Source organism: Mobula hypostoma, chromosome 15 (genome assembly GCF_963921235.1).
Source record: "Mobula hypostoma chromosome 15, sMobHyp1.1, whole genome shotgun sequence".
Classification (NCBI taxonomy): Eukaryota; Metazoa; Chordata; class Chondrichthyes; order Myliobatiformes; family Myliobatidae; genus Mobula; species Mobula hypostoma.
Genome location: NC_086111.1, coordinates 74,307,277 through 74,327,828, shown reverse-complemented (window position 1 = coordinate 74,327,828; position 20,552 = coordinate 74,307,277). Strand labels below are relative to the sequence as shown.

The following is a 20,552-nucleotide window of genomic DNA, read 5'->3' as shown; positions in this document are numbered from 1 at the left end:
GCAAATGCCTTCCCACCATGGAGCAGTGTCTCAGGAAAACAGCATCTGTCATCAAGGACTGCAGCCATCCAGGCCACGCTCTCTTCTTGCTACTCCATCGGGGCGGAGGTACTGAGTGCTTGGCTCCCACACCACGAGTTTCAGGAAAAGTTATTCCCCCTCAGACTCCTGAACCGGTGTGGATAACATCACTCATCTCAACTCTGAACTCATTCCACAACCTACAGACTTTACAACTCTTGTTCACTTTATTATTTTATTTGCAGTCTGTCGTCTTTTGCGGTATTTGTTTATGTATAGATTTTCATAAATTCTATTGTATTTCTTTATTTTCCTGTACGTCCCTTTAAGACAATGAATCTTAGGGTGGTATACGGTGACATGTATGTACCTTGACAATAAATTGACTTAACGCTCTGGCAGGAACTGTGAGATGGACTTTCTGAAACAGCAGCTGAGTGTTTTGACTGAGGCTGTGGCGAAGGAGGAGAGCAGAGCAGCCGAGCTGGAGCTCAAAGCCAAGATGTTCTCGTTCAGCCAGAGCACAATTGAAGATCAGGTACCGGGCTTGTCTGTGGTTGTAACTCCATGGGAATTGCTCCTCTCCCACTAAACGCCCCCTCTCTTCCTCCACCAGCGCACAGCTAATCTATCAATAAAACTGAAAGAATACAGGGAACATTTACAAGGATGTTGCTGGGAATTGAGGACTTGAGAAAGGTTGAAGAGATCGAATTTGGAGTACTGAGTACAGTTCTGGTCACCTACAGGAAAGATATCAATGAGCTTTAAAGAATGCAGAGGAATTTTGCAAGGATGTTGCCAGCACTGGAGGACTTGAGTGTAGGGAAAGATTGAATAGGTTAGTAGTTTATTCCCTGGAGTGTAGGAGAATGAGGGGAGATTTGATAGAGATATGCAAAATTATGAGGGGTATAGATAGGGTAAATGCAAGCAGGCTTTTTCCACCGAGGTTGGGTGAGACCAGAACTAGAGGTCATAGGTTAAGGGTGAAAACAGAAATAACGGGAACATGACAGCCAGTCCTGCCGAAGGGTTTCGTCCCGAAATGTCGACTGTACTTTTTTCCATTGATGCTGCCTGGCCTGCTGAGTTCCTCCAGCATTTTGTGTGTATTACTCAGATTTCCAGCATCTGCAGATTTTCTCTGGTTTGTGATTGGATTACTACTCTGCGAAGTCTCTTCCAGGGATGCCTACCCTGAAGAAGTTTAAATCTTCAGGAGTGGGTTTTGGCCCGAAACATTGACTGTACTTTTTTTCCATAGATGCTGCCTGGCCTGCTGAGTTCCTCCAGCATTTTGTGTGTGGAACATGAAGGGAAACTTTTTCACTCATAGGATGTGAATGTGGAATGAGCTGTCAGCGAAAGTGCAGGATGCGGGTTTGACTGCAATGTTTCAGAGAAGCTTGGATAGGTACATGGCTGGGGCGGGGGTGTATGGAGGGGTATGGTCCGGGTGCGGACAATGGAGCTAGACAGTGGAAGCTAAATCATTAGGTTCTTGATTAGTAAGAGTGTCAAAGTCGTAGGAAGAAGGCAGGAGAAAGGGGCAGAGAAAAAAAGCGTATCAGTCATGATAGAAGGGTGAAGGAAACATGCTGGGCTGAATGGTGAGAGTGTGGGCCGAGCTGCCTGTGGACGTGGTGGATGTAGGTTCAATTGCAACATTTAAGAGGAGTTTCAATAATGACTTGGATGGGAGGGTTAAGGAGGGATATGGTTCAGATGTGGGTCGATGGGACTAGGCAGTGTAACAGTTTGGCAGGGACTAGATGGGCTGAAGGGCCTGTTTCTGTGTAGTAGTGCTCGAACTCAATCCAGTTTCTCTCTGGTAGCACTCACTGACACAGCATCTGCTACCACTGATCTCCCCCTCCCAGTGAGCCCAGAAGGTGGAAGACCAGGGCTGGAGCCCCGAAACAGTCTCCAAGGCCCAGCTCACTGGGGTGGAGGTCCGTGCTAGTTTGGACGTTGAAGGCCAAAGTTCAAACCCATGACTGGCAAGTCCTGGGGCAAAGTCCGAAGTTGGACACGTGATGTCTGAGACTCCGGGGCCAAGGAAGGGTCTTGTTTTGCTGTTATCATCTTATTCTGTTCTGCTGTTGTTGTTTGAGGGTGGTGGGCGTGGTCTGTTGAACACTCGCAGGCTGCCCCCAGCGCATCCTTGTTAACATTTCACTGCACCTTTCGATGTACATCTGCTAAACAGATCTGAAGTCTGACAACTGTGCAATCTGACCACAGGATAAAATGCTGGAGGCGCTGGATCAGAAGGTGATGGAGGTTTACCACTCCTGCATTGGAGAGAACGAGGCAAACATGACTACTCTGCAGATGCTGACCAGCATCGAGAACTACCTGGAGGACCTGTTTGAAAACCTCGAGAAGCTGCCTCGGGAAAAGGTGGAGCTGGCCGAGAAGAACAAGGAGAAGGAGAGGAGGATGAGGTGAGGGGTGCCCAGGGTGGTAGGCCATGTCGGTTAAAGCACCCAGCATCTGGTGCCAGGCTATCAGAGCTGGCAAAGTTATCACAAGGCTGCAGCAAGAACGTGGGCCAGGTCGTCCATGGAGTTTAACACAGGTCAATGTCAGGCTATCTAGCTTGGTCAGGAGAATACAGCAAAGTACTTCTAGAACAACAACAGCATGAGCTGCAATGTAAAACGTAGACAAAATCCAACAGAGTGAATACAGAACTGAAGATTTGAATGCACCCACTATACAGAATAAGGTGGATGAACCTGTAACACAGTTGCAGACTGGCAGGAATGATGTTGTGGGCATCACTGAATCATGGCTGAAAGATGGTTATAGCTGGGAGCTTCATGTCCAAGGATACACATTGTATTGGAAGGACAGGCAGGAGGGCAGAGGGGGTGGTGTTGCTCTGTTGCTTAACAATGAAATCAAATCATTAGAAAGAGGTGACAGAGGGTGAGAAGGTTTTGAATCATTATGGATAGAGTTAAGAAACTGCAAGGATAAAAAGATCCTGATGGGAGTTGTATGATCATGCACTTTGGTTGAAAAAAATGAAAGGGTTGACTATTTTCTAAATGAAGATACAAAAAACTGATGTGCAAAGGGACTTGGGAGCCCTCAAGCAGGATCCCCTGAAGGTTAATTTGCTGGTTGAGTCTGTGGGGCGTAGGAGTTCAGAGTTCAATTCTGGCATCATCTCGAAGGAGTCTGTACTCATAGAATGCATGGGTTTCCTCCCACAGTCCAAAGACATACCTGGTAGGCAATTGGTCACTAAATTGTCCCGTGATTGGGTTAGGATTAAACCAGGGTTTCATGGGTTGCTGGGTTGGTGCAGCTTGACGGTTCTATTCCACACTGTATCACTGAATAAATAAAAATTAAATTCTGCTGTTGTGTGCTATTCTGATTGCAGCATTACAAGATTGCAGTGCAGACTTTGTAGAAGATATTCACCAGGGCATTGCCTATATTAGAGGGCATAGAGGTCAGACAACTTGGGTTGTTTTCTCTGTAGCAGCGAAGGCTGAGACTTGTCACAGTGCCAGAATGTCTGGTGACACTTGGGGGCTGCCCCCAGCACTTCCTTAGGTTGTGCTGGCTGTTAACACAAACAGTGCACTCCACTGTGTGGTTCAACGTACAGCTGATAAATACATCTGAATCTGAAGCGTTTTACAAGATTATGATACACATAAAGAGTAGAAATGTCAAATACTGGAGGGCAGGTATTTAAAGTGAGAGGGGGAAAGTTTAAAGGAGATTTACAAGTCATTATTTTTATACACATGTAGGATTGTGAATGCTGGAACGTGCTGCCAGAGGAGGTGGTGGAAGCAGATAGGATGGAAGCGAATTTAATTCAATGTTGTGTTTGGGCCAAATGGAATGTTGCTATACTGAACCATAGGGCCAAAAGTCAAACAAGCAAAATTAACCCATTCAGTTCATCAAGTCTGCTCCATTGTTCTACTTTGACTGATTTATTAACCCTCTCAACCCCTTTCTCCTGCCAACTGCCTGTATCCTTTAACACCTTGACCTACCAAGAAGCTATCAACTTCCACTTTAAATACACCCAATGACTTGGCCTCCACAGCTGTCTGCCACAATGAATTCCACAGATTCACCACCCTCTGGCTAAAGAAATTCCTCCTCATCTCTGTTCCACTGGACATCCCTGTATTCTGAGGCTGTGCCCTCTGGTCCTAGCCTCTCCCACTACAGAAAACATCCTCTCTATGTCCACTCTGTCTAGACCTTTCAATATTCGATAGGTTTCATTGATTCTTCTAATCAGATTCTTGTAATCAGATGAAGGAAATGTGTAAAAGTAAGAGGGTCGTTGTCATGGGGGTTTCAACTTTCCCAATATAAACTGGGACCTTCTTGGTGTAGGGCTTTAGATGGGGTAGAGTTTACGTATATCCAGGAAGGTTTCTGAAATCAATATGTGGATGGTCCAACAAGAGGAGGAACCATATTGGACCTGGTGTTGGGTAATCAGCCTGAGCTTTCACTGGGTGAACAGTAACCACAACTCCTTATCTTTCAGGATAGCTATAGATAGGATAGATATGGTCTTTGTGGGAGTTTTAAATTGGAGTAGGGCAATTTCGGAGGGCATTAGGCAGGAACTAATCAATGTTAATTAGGAACACCTTTTCTCTGGCAAATCCACATCACATATGTGGAGGGTGTTTAAAGGTCAATTGCACAGAGTACAGGAAAGGTATGTTCCTGTTAGAAGGAAGGACAGGGATGGAAAGATAAGAGAGCCTTATGTAATGAATTTATGAATGATGAATCTAGTGAAGAAGAAAAACTATGTAAAGCTTCGGAAGTTAGAAACAAATGAAGCACATGAGGAGTATCAAGGAGCCAAAAAAGAACTAAAGAAGGGAACTAGGAAAGCCAGGAGGGGCCATGAAAAGTCATAGAAACATAGAAACACAAAAAACCTGCAGCACAATACCGGTCCTTCAGCCCACAAAGTTGTGCCGAACATGTCCCGACCCTAGAAATTACTAGGCTTACCCATAGCCCTCTATTTTACTAAGCGCCATGTACCTATCTAAAAGTCTCTTAAAAGACCCTGTTGTATTTGTCTCCACCACCGTTGCCGGCAGCCCATTCCATGCACTCACCACGCTCTGAGTAAAAAACTTACCCCTGACATCTCCTCTGTACCTACTCCCCAGCTCCTTAAACCTGTGTCCTCTTGTGGCAACCATTTCAGCCCTGGGAAAAAGCCTCTGACTATCCACAAGATCAATGCCTCTCATCATCTTATACACCTCCATCAGGTCACCTCTCATCCTCTGTAACTCCAAAGAGAAAAGGCCGAGTTCACTCAACCTGTTTTCATAAGGCATGCTCCCCAACCCAGGCAACATCCTTGTAAATCTCCTCTGCACCCTTTCTATAGTTTCCACATCCTTCCTGTAGTAAGGAACTGAGCACAGTACTGAAAGTGGGGTCTGACCAGCGTCCTATATAGCTGTATCATTACCTCTCGGCTCTTGAACGCAATCCTACGGTTGATGAAGGCCAATGCAGCTTTGTGTCCTATGGACTTGGACCCAAGATCCCTCTGATCCTCCACACTGCCAAAGAGTCCCGGCCCGAAACGTTTTTACTGCACTTTTTTCCACAATATGCTCGTGTTCAACTTGAAATTTGATAGGGAGAAAGTAAAGTCTGATGTAGCAGTATTTCAATGGAGTAAGGGAAATTACAGTGGTATGAGAGAGAAGTTGACCAAAGTAAATTGAAAGGAGATGCTGGCAGGATTGACAGCAGAGCAGCAATGGCATGAGTTTCTCGGAAAAATGAGGAAGGTGCAGGAGATGTGTATTCCAAAAATGAAAAAATACTCAATGGTAAAGTGGCTGACAAGGAAAGTCAAAGTTATTGTAAAAGCAAAAGAAAGGGCATACAGCAAAGCAAAAATTAGTGGGAAGATAGAGGATTGGGAAGTTTTTAAAAACCTGCAGAGGGCAACTAAAAAAATCATTAGCAGGGAAAAGATGAAATTTGAAAGCAAGCTCAAATAATATCAAAGTGGATAGTAAAAGTTTTTTTCAAAAGAGAGATGAGAGTGGACATAGGACCACTAGAAAATGAGGCAGGAGAAATAATAACAGGGACAAGGAGATGGCTGATGAACTAAATGAGTATTTTGCATCAGTCTTCACTGTGGAAGACACTAGCAGTGTGCCTGATGTTGTAGTGTGTGGGGGAAGAGAAGTGAGTGCAGTTACTGTTACAAGTGAGAAGGTGCTCAAAAAGCTGAAAGACCTAAAAGTACATAAGTCATCCAGACCAGATGAACTGCACCCTAAGGTTCTGAAAGAGTTAGCGTTAGAGATTGTGGTGGCATTAGAAATGATCTTTCAAAAATCATTGAACCCTGGCATGGTGCCAGAGGACTGGAAAATTGCAAATGTCACTCCACTCTTTAAGAAAGGAGGGAGGCAGCAGAAAGGACATTATAGACCAGTTAGCCTGACCTCAGTGGTTGGGAAGATGTTGGAGTCAATTGTTAAGGACGAGGTGATGGGAGTACTTGGTGACACAGGACAAGATAGTACATGGAGCACGGTTTCCTTCAGGGAAAATCCTGCCTGACGAACCTGTTGAAATTCTTTGAGGAGATTACAGGTAGGATAGATAAAGGGGGTTCAGTGGATGTCGTATATTCGGATTTTCAGAAGGCCTTTGACAAGGTGCTTGGCCTGGATGGTGTGATCTTTGATGATGGATGCTGCCTTCTTGAGCAGCAACTGCACAAGATGCTTTGTAGTTGCACAGGATGGGAGACTGAACTCCTTCTCAATGTAGGTCTCACTCCCACTTGTTCATTCTGCAGGCTGAGGGAGGAGAAACTGAGGGAAGAGAAACTGCACCAGGAGGAACGGATCCAACGGGCGATGATGAGGTCACAGGCAGAGCACCAGAAGAAGGTAATCAGCTGAGCGTTAAGACGTCGGGTCCCCACCGCACTGTTCACAGAACCAGTGACACCGGTGGGGTCAGAGCCCCTGCCCCACACAGAACCACTGATGGTTAGAGTCTCTGACACCAGGCAGACATCTCAAAATGTGGCAGAAACCTTTGGTAGGAAGCATAGGACCATAAGACATCAGAGCCACATCAGGCCATTCAGCCCATTGAGACTGCTCTGCCATTTCATCATGACTGATTTGTTACCCCTTTTCCCCATAACCTTTGCCACCCTGATTAATCCACTTTAAGTATACCCGATGACCCCACCTCCGCAGCTGTTTGCAGCAAAAAATTCCATAGATTCACCACCTCTGGTTGAAGAAATACCTGAATATTCAATAGGTTTCAATGAGATCCTCCTCCATTCTTCTAATCTCCAGCAAATACAGGCTCAGAGACATCAAATATTTCTCATAAGTTAACCCTTTCATTCCTGGAATCATTCTTGTGAGCCTGCTCTGGACCCTCTCCAATGCCAGCACATACATTCTGAGATAAGAGGCAAAATAAACTAGTGGTACACTTATAAAAGGAACAAAGCGTCATCTGGATTACAGATGAAAATGACGGCAAAATTGAATTGTACAAAAATCATCCCAAACCCTGGGAATCAGAGAGGGTAGTGTGCAAGAGAGGGTACTGGTCACACCATTTCTGCTCCAGGCTTCATATTTAGAAAAAATGCAAAGAATTTGGAAAGGGTGTTGAAGAGATTTAGCAAAATGATTGCAAATATAGGACCGTATGACATGGGAACAGAATTAGGCTATTTGGTCATTGAATCTGCATTGCCATTCCATTATGGCTGATTTGTTACCCCTCTCAACCTCATTCTCCTGCCCTCTTCCCCCGTAGCTTTTAACACTATTACTAATCAAGAGCCTATCAACCTCCACTTTAGATATACCCAATGACTAGGCCTTCACACCTTTCTGTGGCAATGAGTTCCACAGATTCACTATTCTAATGAAACTTGTGTTGGGCATGTGGCCAAGTGGTTAAGGCATTCGTCTAGTGAACTGAAGATCACTAGTTCGAGCCTCAGCTGTGGCAGCGTGTTTGTGTCCTTGAGCAAGGCACTTAATCACACATTGCTCTAGTGTCTGTGTGAGGAGTCTTCCAGTCTGCGTCCTGTAAGGCATGAAAATGCCCAACGCAGGCCTCTCATGGTTTGAGTCGACGTTCCTTCCCTCCCCAATGAAATTTAAAATGGAGACGAGGTAGTTCTTTAGTCAGAAGTGGCTAATCTCTGTTCTAAGTGGACATCCTCTGTTCTGAGGCTGTGCCCTCTGGTCCTACTCTCCACTAGACACTCCACTCTATCCATGCCTTTCATTATTCGATAGTTTTCACTAAGATTACCCTCCTCCCTCCCCCCACCATTCTTCTAAACTCCAATGAGTACAGGCACAGAGGGATCAAATGCTCCTGTGTTAACCCTTTCATTCCTGGATTCATTCTCGCAAACCTCTCCAATGCCAGCAAACCTTTCCTTAGCTAAGGGGGCTGAAAACTGCTCACAATACTCCAAATGTGGCCTGACCAATACCTCATAAAGCCTCAGCATGTCCTTACTTTTATATTCTAATCCTCTCAAAATTAATGCTAACATTACATTTGCCTAGTAGACTTGGAGCAGGACCTTGGTTTCTCTGGAAACTGTGAGATATTTAGCATTCTGTAGGATGTAGACAAAGGATGTCGTCTGCATTAGTCAAGGGGCAAGAACCAGGAGATTAAAGGGAAGTGTAGTGAATGGTTGGGCTCAGGTGAGCGGTGGCGACAGATAACTATCGCATTGAGTGAATGTAGAACATTACCACTGTACAAGCCCTTTATCTCACAATGTTGTGCTAACCTTCTAACCTACCCTCCCACACAGCCCTCCATTCTTCTATCAATCATGTGTCTATCTGAGAGTCTCTTAAATGACCCTAATGTATCTGCCTCTATCATCCCCCTGGTAGAGTATTCCACACATCCTCCACTCTCTGGGTAAAAAAAAACTTAACACTGACATCTCCCGTATAATTTTCTCCAATACCTTAAAATGATGCCCTGTCAAATTAGTCATTTCTGCCCTGAGGAAAAAAGTCTCTGGCCATCCAGTCAATCCATGCCTCTTACCATCTTGTACATCTTTGATCAAGCCACCTCTCAGCTCCTTCGCTCCAAAGAGAAAAGCCCTGGTTCTCTCAACCTACTCTCATAAGACATGTTCTCTCATCCAAGCAGCATCCTGGTAAATTTCCTAGGCACCCTCTCTAAACCTTCCACATCCTATGAGGTGACCAGCACTGAATGCAATATTCCAAGTGTGGTCTGACCAGAGTTTTATAGAGCTGCAACATAACCTCACAGCTCTGGAAGTCAATCCCCCGACTAGTGAAGGCCAACACACCACCTCGTCACCTTTGAAGGTTAAGTGTGGCCCACCCGTACGTTGGGGCTGATGTTGTTTGGAGTCAGTCTGGAGATAAGATACTGGCTGTTCTAATCTGGGTGAACCCTAACCCTTTTCACCTCTGCAGTTGGGTCGGAGGTTGGTGTACCGTTCGGAGCCACCGCTGATAAAGGAGCATAAAAAACAAGTCCAAGACACCACAGACCAGGAGAAGGAGGAGGAAGAGTATTACTTCAGTTACTGAGCAGCAGGCGCGGTGAAGGAAAATGAACTCGTGCCTCACTGGTGATACTCCGCCTACTGAACTGAGCAGCTCAGATGGGCCAATGCAGACGCTTTCTCTCACTTCCCTCCAGAATACACCCGCACTAGTTGAGGGCCTGTTTATGTACATGTGAAAGTTTGTATTTTTAATAACTATTGTCATTATGGGGAATAAAATCTTTTTCACGAGTAAAAATGTGCCTCATAGTGTAATCAAACCAAGTTAAATACCACAGCCCTATCTGAGGATTGTCACCTTGTCATGGTAGAAAGGCTTGTGAGTTCATCAGATCCCTAGAGCAATGCCATGTGGAGCTTAACTCCAGGTAGGGTCACCCATGGCAGTAAGATCAAGGGGTAGGTTCCAAACAAGACAAAGGGTCCCTATCACCTTGCTAACCAGGCCACTGGAGCTTGACCCCAATCTGTCAAGAACTGTGTGGTAGCTGCCCATTAACCAGCACCCCCACCACCATAGAAACATAGATAATAGGTGCAGGAGTAGGCCATTCAGCCCTTCGAGCCTGCACCACCATTTATTATGATCATGGCTGATCATCCAACTCAGAACCCCACCCCAGCCTTCCCTCCATACCCCCTGACCCCCGTAGCCACAAGGGCCATATCTAACTCCCTCTTAAATATAGCCAATGAACTGGCCTCAACAGTTTCCTGTGGCAGAGAATTCCACAGATTCACCACTCTCTGTGTGAAGAAGTTTTTCCTAATCTCGGTCCTAAAAGGCTTCCCCTCTATCCTCAAACTGTGGCCCCTCGTTCTGGACTTCCCCAACATCGGGAACAATCTTCCTGCATCTAGCCTGTCCAATCCCTTTAGGATCTTATACGTTTCAATCAGATCCCCCCTCAATCTTCTAAATTCCAACGAGTACAAGCCCAGTTCATCCAGTCTTTCTTCATATGAAAGTCCTGCCATCCCAGGAATCAATCTGGTGAACCTTCTTTGTACTCCCTCTATGGCAAAGATGTCTTTCCTCAGATTAGGGGGCCAAAACTGCACACAATACTCCAGGTGTGGTCTCACCAAGGCCTTGTACAACTGCAGTAGTACCTCCCTGCTCCTGTACTCGAACCCTCTCGCTATAAATGCCAGCATACCATTTGCCTTTTTCACCGCCTGCTGTACCTGCATGCCCACTTTCAATGACTGGTGTATAATGACACCCAGGTCTCGTTGCACCTCCCCTTTTCCTAATCGGCCACCATTCAGATAATAATCTGTTTTCCTATTTTTGCCACCAAAGTGGATAACTTCACATTTATCCACATTAAATTGCATCTGCCATGAATTTGCCCACTCACCCTGCATCGTCTTAGCATCCTCCTCACAGCTAACACTGCCACCCAGCTTCGTGTCATCTGCAAACTTGGAGATGCTGCATTTAATTCCCTCATCCAAGTCATTAATATATATTGTAAACAACTGGGGTCCCAGCACTGAGCCTTGCGGTACCCCACTAGTCACCGCCTGCCATTCTGAAAAGGTCCCGTTTATTCCCTCTCTTTGCTTCCTGTCTGCCAACCAATTCTCTATCCACATCAATACCTTACCCCCAATACCGTGTGCTTTAAGTTTGCACACTAATCTCCTGTGTGGGACCTTGTCAAAAGCCTTTTGAAAATCCAAATATACCACATCCACTGGTTCTCCCCATCCACTCTACTAGTTACATCCTCAAAAAATTCTATGAGATTCGTCAGACATGATTTTCCTTTCACAAATCCATGCTGACTTTGTCCGATCATTTCACCGCTTTCCAAATGTGCTGTTATCACATCCTTGATAACTGACTCCAGCAGTTTCCCCACCACCGACGTTAGGCTAACCGGTCTATGTTATACAGTCACGCATAGGGATTTTCCATCCTAACACGTGGATCCCAGATAGGCTTCTTCAGCCACCTGAGGCCCCACCAATAGACAATCCCTTAGGAGAACATCATAATGGACTTGAGTGATCACACTACTAGAAGCTCAAGCTTAGAGGGGCAGTTAATTGGAAAAACCCTCAGGCCCTCCCTAAGGCACAATGACTGAGGTGACCCCCCCCCCACTACCCTCGCGGCTTCCTGTCACTGTCAAGGATACAGCACAACACTAAAAATTATAAATGAAGCATTATTCCTACTCCTGGGGTTTTCTCATCAAATACCACCAAGCCCAATTATAGCCCGACCAATTATCTGCAGAGGTTTTTCTCAATTGCAGCTTGCTCACTACAATTCATTTAACCCTGACAAAGGGACTCAACCCATAATGTTTATTCCCCTCCACAGATGCTGCCTGACCTGTTGAGTTCCTCCAGCATTTTGTGTGTGTAGCGAGATATATATCGAAACATCAAACCACTAAATGAAATGCATCATTTGCATCAGCAACCAACAGCCTGAGGGTTGTGCTGAGGCTGCCCACAAGTGTCACCGAGCTCCTGACGCCAAGATAGAATGTCCACAATTACTAACGCTTACCCATACGTCTTTGGAATGTAGGAGGAAACCTATTTGATCACAGACAGAATGTACAAATTCCAGACAGGTGGGAATTAAACCTGGTTTGGGGGGTGTCACTAGCACTGTAAAGTGATGCGCTATCTTACCCTCAATTTAACTCCAGGAGTCTGGCTTAAGCCCAGTTATAATCCTTTAACCCCAAAAGTTCAGTGTTAGGCTCTGGTGCTATCCCTACTCCACTGAGGGTGGTGCTCTGAGCTGCTGAGTACCCAAGTTCCATGTACCACCTCTTCTATCAAAGAGTCCTCAAATTATACAGACTAACGTTCCATTAACTATTACACATTTCCCCACAGAAACATGCCTCACACTGTCTTGCACTCATATTAAACCAATAAACAGCTAAGTGCCGTGGAGCCCACAATTAAACAGCCTTCCCATCACAAAGCAGCCATCCAGCACCACCGTTCACCTCCTGCCACCAAGCCAACTTTGGATTCAATTTGGGCTCTCCCCAGATCCCATGGGCCCGCAGCTCCTGAACACAATCCCCTGGCTAGTGTAGGCCAGAACATCGTCACAATGATCAAATGCACTCATCACCTGGACAGTGTGGTCTTCACAATCTCCTCCCCCTCTTCACTAATTTAAACATACCTGCTTTGACAGTTCTTCCACCTCTGGTGAAGTGTCTCTTTCTCCACAGACGCTGCCTGACCTGCTGAGTGTGAGAGCTTGGAACCAACTTTTCACGTTGAAACTTATTAAAAATAAAAATTAAATTGGGAGAGCATTTTGGAGATAGTGATCACAATTCTATCTCCTTTACCATAGCATTGGAGAGGGAAAGGAGCAATTTCAGGAAAACGTTTAATTGGAGTAAGGGAAAATATGAAGCTGTTAAGCAGGAACTTGGAAGCATAAATTGGGAGCAGATGTTCACAGATGCACAGCAGAAATGTGGCAAATGTTCGGGGAATATTTGCGTAGTATTCTGCATAGGTACGTTCCAATGAGACAGAGAAAGGATGGTAAGGTACAGGAACTGTGGTGTACAAAAGCGGTTGAAAATCTAGTCAAGAAGAAAAGCTTACCAAAGACGCAAAAAACTAGATAATGATAGAGAGCTAGAAAATTATAAGGCTAGCAGGAAGGAGCTTAAGAATGAAATTAGGAGAGCCAGAAGGGGCCATGAGAAGGCCTTGGCGAGTAGGATTAAGGAAAACCCCAAGGCATTCTACAAGTATGTGAAGAGCAAAAGGATAAGATGCGAGAGAATAGGACCAAGTGTGATAGTGGAAAAGTGTGTGTGGAACCGGAGGAGCTAGCGGAGGTACTTAATGAATTCTTTGCTTCAGTAGTCACTATGGAAAAGGATCTTGGTGATTGTATTGATGACTTACAGCGACTGAAAAGCTTGAGCATATAGACATTAAGAAAGAGGATGGAGCTTTTGGAAAGCATCAAGTTGGATAAGTCACCGGGACCAGATGAGATGTACCCCAGGCTACTGTGGGAGGCGAGGGAGTGGATTGCTGAGCCTCTGGCAATGATCTTTGCATCATCAATGGGGCCAGGAGAAGTTCCAGAGGATTGGAGGGTTGCAGATGTTGTTCCCTTATTCAAGAAAGGGAGTGGAGATAGCGCAGGAAATTATAGACCAGTGAGTCTTACAAGTTGATGGAAAAGATCCTGAGAGGCAGGATTAATGAACATTTGGAGAGGCATAATATGATTAGAAATAGTCAGCATAGCTTTGTCAAAGGCAAGTTGTACCTTATGAGCCTGACTGAATTTTTTGAGGACGTGACTAAACACATTGATAAAGGTAGAGCAGTAGGTGTAGTGTATATGGATTTCAGCAAGGGATTTGATGAGGTACCCCATGCAAGGCTTATTAAGAAAATAAGGAGGCATGGGATCCAAGGGGACCTTCCTTTGTGGATCCAGAACTGGCTTGCCCACAGAAGGCAAAGAGTGGTTGTAGACGGGTCATATTCTGCATGGAGGTTGGTGACCAGTGGTGTGCCTCGGGGATCTGTTCTGGGACCCCTACTCTTTGTGATGTTTATAAATGGCCTGGATGAGGAAGTGGAGGGATGGGTTAGTAAATTTGCTGATGACATATAGTTTGGAGGTGTTGTGGATAGTGTGGAGGGCTGTCAGAAGTTACAGCGGGACATTGATAGGATGCAAAACTGGACTAAGAAGTGGCAGATGGAGTTCAACCCAGATAAGTGTGATAAGTTCATTTTGGTAGGTCAAATATGATGGTAGAATATAGTATTAATGGTAAGATTCTTGGCAGTGTGGATGATCAGAGGGAACTTGGGGTCCGAGTCCATTGGATACTCAAAGCTGCTGCGTAGGTTGACTGTGTGGTTAAGAAGGCATACGGTACATTGGCCTTCATCAATCGTGGGATCGAGTTTAGGAGGCTGCGAAGTAATGTTACAGCCATATAGGACCCTGGATTAGGGAGCATGCCTTATGAGAATAGGTTGAGTGAACTTGGCCTTTTCTCCTTGGAGCGACGAAAGATGAGAGGCATTCATTGTGTGGATAGTCAGAGGCTTTTTACCAGTCTGAAATGGCTAACACGAGAGGGCACAGTTTAAGGTGCTTGGAAGTAGATACAGTGGAGATGTCAGGAGTAGGTTTTTTTTTACACTGAGATTGGTGAGTGTGTGAAATGGGCTGCCAGTGACGGTGGTGGAGATGGATACGATAGGGTCTTTTATAAGATTCCTGGATAGGTACATGGAGCTTAGAAAAACAGAGGGCTATGGGTAACCCTAGGTAATTTCTAAAGTAAGTAGTACATGTTCGGAACAGCATAGTAGGCGGAAGGATCTGTATTGTGCTGTAGGTTTTCTATGTTTCTATGCAAATTCAAGGTCTTAAATATTACACGGTAAGATTAAAATTATAATTAAGAAAAAAATTACATGTTAGTAATTGGAGACAAATGCCAAAATTCTATTTATTTTTTAATACAATTCTGCTGAACTGGAGCTTGGGTCATAATGCTTTAACCCTTAGCAGACAAATCCTTAACAAAGTAAAGTTTGAAAATTGTAAGTGGTAACCAGACTGTGTTAAAACGGTTTTAGCCTGTGAACTGTGAACTGTGAACTGTCAGTGCAAGAATCCCCTCGCCACCCACCCCAACAGTTTTGATGCAAAAGTTTAAAGTTGTCAGAGGCAGTTTCTGGTCTTGCTGAGAGTTAACATCCTATGAAGGTACACTGCCCACCTTCCTCACTGCCTGTATTTCAGAGGTGTGCATGTTCACCCTTTGCCATTCACTCAAGAACCTCCCCAGTCAACAAATATTCCTTAGAAATGTACAAAATAAATAAATATACATACTATACAATATAAAACTTTTAAAAAATATACATATTTAAATGAAAGGTTTGCAGTGACTGAGCCCTCACCCTCACCCTCAAGGAGAAACACACGCCGATGATGCCAACCTGATGGCTACCCAGACCAAGTGCCAATGACCCACTACCACTTGAGCTGCACTCTGTCACACAGAGGCCAGACAGGGATGTAATCAGAGAACAGATCTACAGTTGTTCCACAATCTCTCCTGCTTTTGTGGAACAGACTCAGAATTGAATGGCTCCATCTCTGGGGATCTGACTAGCACATCGTTTGAGGATGATGAAACAGTTAATTTGTTTTCGATCTGACAGCAGAAATCAGACTTGATCCAGAGACACTTGCTCTGACATGACATCGTACTCCCAGTTGCTCTTCAACAACCTCCTTTAAGGCAGATGTCAAGAATCCATGTACAGTCCGTTGCTCAAGTTGTCAGTGCTGGAGAGATACTCTTGAGTCATGTTGTCCAGGTGAGTATAACTGTTTACAACCTGGCTGTGCTTGGGGAAAGGAGAGAAGACAGCAGTGATTCGCAGCTTGTGTGTGTGCTCTCTCAGAGTAGCACACTACACAGCCCCCCACCCCCTCCATACTCCCTACAAGTAGAGTCACTGACTGGACCGTCGTCTTTTGGCTCTCCAGTTGCAGCAGTTATTCCTGCTGGTGCTGTCCCCATTCCGGGGACCGGATATCCTCGGCTCACAGTTCCACTCTCCTCTCCAGGATTGTGGTGCAGAATCGAGGCCTGTCATCCCACAAGCATTCAAACCCTCTGCACTTGACTTACTGTTTCCTGATCGCAGGATCCCGGCCCCGGGTCCAGATGTATGGTTGGACCCACAGGCTCCTGTACTAGATCACACTGCAGAGTAAGTAGACATCTTCTGAGGAGCCGCAGGATCCCCCGCTGGGCTCACCAGCGACGTTACTCCAGGTCCTGCAGGTTTATAGTGCTCCCTGTAAACTGCGAGTTGCTGGAACCGTCATCTTCAGCCGAGGGATTAGATTCCTGTGGAGGTTAAAGTCAACAGTCACTCTCACAATTCCACCGATACGTCTCATATTCCAGTTTATTTATCACAGGTCCATCAAATCATAACAGTGAAATGCGCCATCTGTGTGGACAACCACCAAAGCAACCCGCAAACGTCAGCACACATCCCTGAGTTAACATAGCGTTCCCACGATGTTCAGAACACCATAAACTCAAAGAACAAAGGAGCAGAATTAGGCCATTCAGCCCATCATAGCTGATTTATTATCCCCCTCAACCCCATTAATCCCTGTAATCTTTGATGCCTTACCTAATCAAGAACCTATCAACCTCTACTTATATATACCCAGTGACTTATCCTCCACAGTCATCTGTGGCAACAAATTCCAAAGATTCACCATCATCCTTCTCATCTCTGTTCTGAATGGATGTCCCTCTGTTCTGAGGCTGTGTCCTCTGGTCCTCAACTCCCCCACCACAGGAAACATCCTCTCCACACCCACTCTGTCTGTATCCTCTGGTCTTAGACTCCCCCACCACAGGAAACATCCTCTCCACATCCACTCTATCTGTGCCCTCCGGTCCTCAACTCCCCCACTATAGGAAACATCCTCTCCACATCCACTCTGTCCGGCTGTCCGGGCCTCTCAATATTCCAGAGGTTTCAGTGAGATTCCCTTCATTCTTCTAAACTCCAGCAAGTATAGGTCCAGAGGCATCAACGTTTTTTTATTATATTTTAAACAAAGAGCCATCAAAAACTCTTCATTTTGTACATCAACCCTTTCATTCCCAGGACCATTTTTGTAAACCTCGAATGACAGCCCATCCTTTCTGAGAATGGTATGCTGGCATTTATAGCGAGAGGATTCAAGTACAGGAGCAGGGAGGTACTACTGCAGTTGTACAAGGCCTTGGTGAGACCACACCTGGAGTATTGTGTGCAGTTTTGGTCCCCTAATCTGAGGAAAGACATCCTTGCCATTGAGGGAGTACAAAGGAGGTTCACCAGATTGATTCCTGGGATGGCAGGACTTTCATATGAAGAAAGACTGGATGAACTAGGCTTGTACTCATTGGAATTTAGAAGATTGAGGGGGGATCTGATTGAAACGTATAAGATCCTAAAGGGATTGGACAGGCTAGATGCAGGAAGATTGTTCCCGATGTTGGGGAAGTCCAGAACGAGGGGTCACAGTTTGAGGATAGAGGGGAAGCCTTTTAGGACCGAGATTAGGAAAAACTTCTTCACACAGAGAGTGGTGAATCTGTGGAATTCTCTGCCACAGGAAACTGTTGAGGCCAGTTTATTGGCTATGTTTAAGAGGGAGTTAGATATGGCCCTTGTGGCTACGGGGATCAGGGGGTATGGAGGGAAGGCTGGGGCGGGGTTCTGAGTTGAATGATCAGCCATGATCATAATAAATGGCGGTGCAGGCTCGAAGGGCCGAATGGCCTACTCCTGCACCTATTTTCTATGTTTCTATGTTTCTATGAGATACAGAGCCCAAAACTGCTCATAATTGCTAAGTGTGGTCTGACCACTGTCTTATAAAGCCTCAGTATCACATCCTCGCTCTTATATTCTAGTCCTCTCGAAATGAGCGGAATTGACCAGGTTCCTTCTGAATGCTGCTGAGCATTTTTCAACACAAGGATCCGATCACAAGTCCCTGTTAAACACCGTTCCCCCTCTGCCCACTCCAGCAGGCTCTTCACCATTATCCCTCAGCGTGCCAGCCTTGCACTGAGAGCCAAAACCTTACACTTCAAACTATCCTTAACCGTCTCTAAGTGAGGGAGAACACAGAGGCAGACAATAAAATCAAACACAGAAAATAATCCAGTCACTGAATTGAAATACTAACAGCTTCTTTCCACGGGCCATCTCCAACCTTCAGCTTAGAGACACAATCACTCAGAGGGCTGGAGGAACTCAGCAGGTCAGGCAGCATCTGTGGAAGGAAATACAGAGTTGACATTTCGAGCTGGAACACTTCCTCAGGACTGGAAAGGAGGGTGGGGGTGGGGGGGGCAGAACGACAAGGTGAGGGAGGGGTCACAAAGCAAGAAGCTGTAAGGTGGTAGGTGAAAAAGGTAAAGGTAAAGGAAGAGGAATCTGATAGGAGAGCAGAGTGGGCCATGGGTGAAAGGCAAGGAGGAAGGGAACCAAAGGGAAATGATGGATAGGTGTGGAGAAGAGAACAGGTGAGAGGGGAATCAGAATGGATTTTGGAATTGGGGGGAGAAATTGGCAAGTATTTTACTCCATTTCCCCTCCACCTCCCAGGTAAGGTTATTCCCTTCCATAGATGCTGCCCGACCTGCTGAGTTCCTGCAGCATCTTGCATGTTACTCTGGTTTTCCAACATACGTTAATGCAGACAACGTTCATGTTTAGTCTCAGGGACCTGTGGAAACACAGCGTTGTGCTTTAGGAGGCTGGTACCTGCAGGATGTTGACTGGAAGATCGACAGTGAGCTGTGCGTGCGAGGTTGAAGACTGTGCCGTCAGCTGGAAGGCCAGATCCCCATCTCCAGTTGGGTCGTCCTGAAACAGAAAGGGTTCCATTCAATAAACCGGAGCGTGACAGGTGAGTCTCCACACCACCAATACACACACAAAATGCTGGAGGAACTCAGCAGGTCAGGCAGCATCTGTAGAAATGAATAAACAGTCAATATTTCAAGACTATTTATTCAGGACCGAAAGGAAGAGGGAAAACACCAAAATAAGGTGGTGGTGGGGGGGGGGGGGGTAGGAGGACAAGCCAGAAGGTGATATGAGACAGGGTGGGTGGGTGGTTAAAGTAAGAAGCTGGGAGGTAAAGGGCTGGAGAAGAAGGAGTCTGAAAGGAGAGGAGAGTGGGCCATGGGAGGAAGGCAAGGGGGATGGGCACCAAGGGGAGGTGATAGGCAGGTGAGGAGAAGAGGTAAGAGGCCAGAGTGGAAAACTGAAAAAGAGGGAAGGGGGAAAAAGTTACCGGAAGTTGGAGAAATCGAAGTTCGTGCCATCAGGTTGGAGGCTACCCAGATGGAATATGAGGTGTTGCTCCTCCAACCTGAGAGTGGCCTCATCATTGCAGAAGATCAGGCCGTGAAATGGGAATGGGGGGGGTGGAGGGGGGATAGAAATTAAAATGACTGGCCACTGGAAAATTTTGCTTTTTGTTGATGGGGCAGAGGTGCTTGATGAAGTGGTCCCCCAATCTACGTCGGGTCTCGCCATTGTAGAGGAGACTGCCTTGGGAGTACTGGATACAGTAGACCACCCCAAAAAGATTGACAGGTGAAATATTGCCTCACCTGGAAGGACTATTTGATTGTGAGAATGGGCACAAAAGTGGCAGATGGAATATAGGGTCGGGAAGTGTATGGTCATGAACTTCAGAAAAAAGGAATAAAGGTGTAGACTATTTTTTAAACAGGGAGCTGATTCAGAAATCAGAGTTGCAAAGGGACTTAGGAGTCCTCGTGCAGGATCCCTTAAAGGTTAAGTGGCAAATTGAATCAGTGTTGAGGAAGGCAAATGCAATGTTAGCATTCATTTCAAGGACTAGAATATAAAAACAAGGATGTAATGCTAAGGCTTTATAATGTATTGGTCAGACCACACTTGGAGTATTGAGAGCAATCTTGAGCCCCTTATCTATGAAAGGATGTGCTGGCGAGGGTCCATAGGAGGTTCATAAGGATTATCCCAGCAATGAAAGGGTTAAGGTGCAGGGACCGTTCGAAGGCTCATCGGAGTTTAGAGTGTCGGGGATCTGGCTGAAACACCTCGAATATCGAAAGGCCTAGTAGAGTGAAGATGGAGAGTATGTTTCCCGTAATGGGAGAGAGAATAAAAGGACATTCCTCTAGAACAGGGATGGAGGAATTCACTCAGTCACAGGGTGTTGAATCTGTGGAATTTGGTGCCACAGATAACCATGAAGGCCAAGTCATTGGATATAGTTAAGGCAGAGAGTGAAAGGTTCTTGAGTTTTCAGGAGTTAACAGTTACAGGGAGG

General features: G+C 45.7%; 2 protein-coding genes across 4 annotated transcripts in view; one reads left to right on the top strand and one right to left on the bottom strand.

The window, feature by feature from the left end:
• The window catches only part of cfap100 (cilia and flagella associated protein 100), a 45,057-nt gene extending 35,219 nt beyond the window's left edge, over positions 1-9,838 (top strand). Inside the window, exons 13-16 of the mRNA XM_063068272.1 lie at positions 424-559; positions 2,269-2,471; positions 6,878-6,971; positions 9,546-9,838. Coding sequence (XP_062924342.1) covers positions 424-559; positions 2,269-2,471; positions 6,878-6,971; positions 9,546-9,662 — 550 coding nt within the window. The 3' untranslated portion in view covers positions 9,663-9,838. The remainder of the gene's footprint in view (positions 1-423; positions 560-2,268; positions 2,472-6,877; positions 6,972-9,545) is intronic.
• Positions 1-20,552, bottom strand: part of LOC134356979 (zinc finger protein ZXDC-like) — a 57,415-nt gene that overhangs the window by 11,899 nt on the left and 24,964 nt on the right. For 2 of the 3 annotated variants that reach the window (XR_010020478.1, XR_010020479.1), the window contains exons 9-10: positions 18,989-19,090; positions 16,333-16,554 (exon numbers count right to left, since the gene is read on the bottom strand). Coding sequence is in view for 1 of the 3 variants with exons in the window: in XM_063068269.1 (XP_062924339.1) it covers positions 16,471-16,554; positions 18,989-19,090 (186 nt within the window). In the remaining 2 variants the exon portion in view is untranslated. Of the gene's footprint in view, positions 1-14,997; positions 16,555-18,988; positions 19,091-20,552 lie in introns of those variants that run through there. The other variant, XM_063068269.1, reaches the window with a different exon arrangement.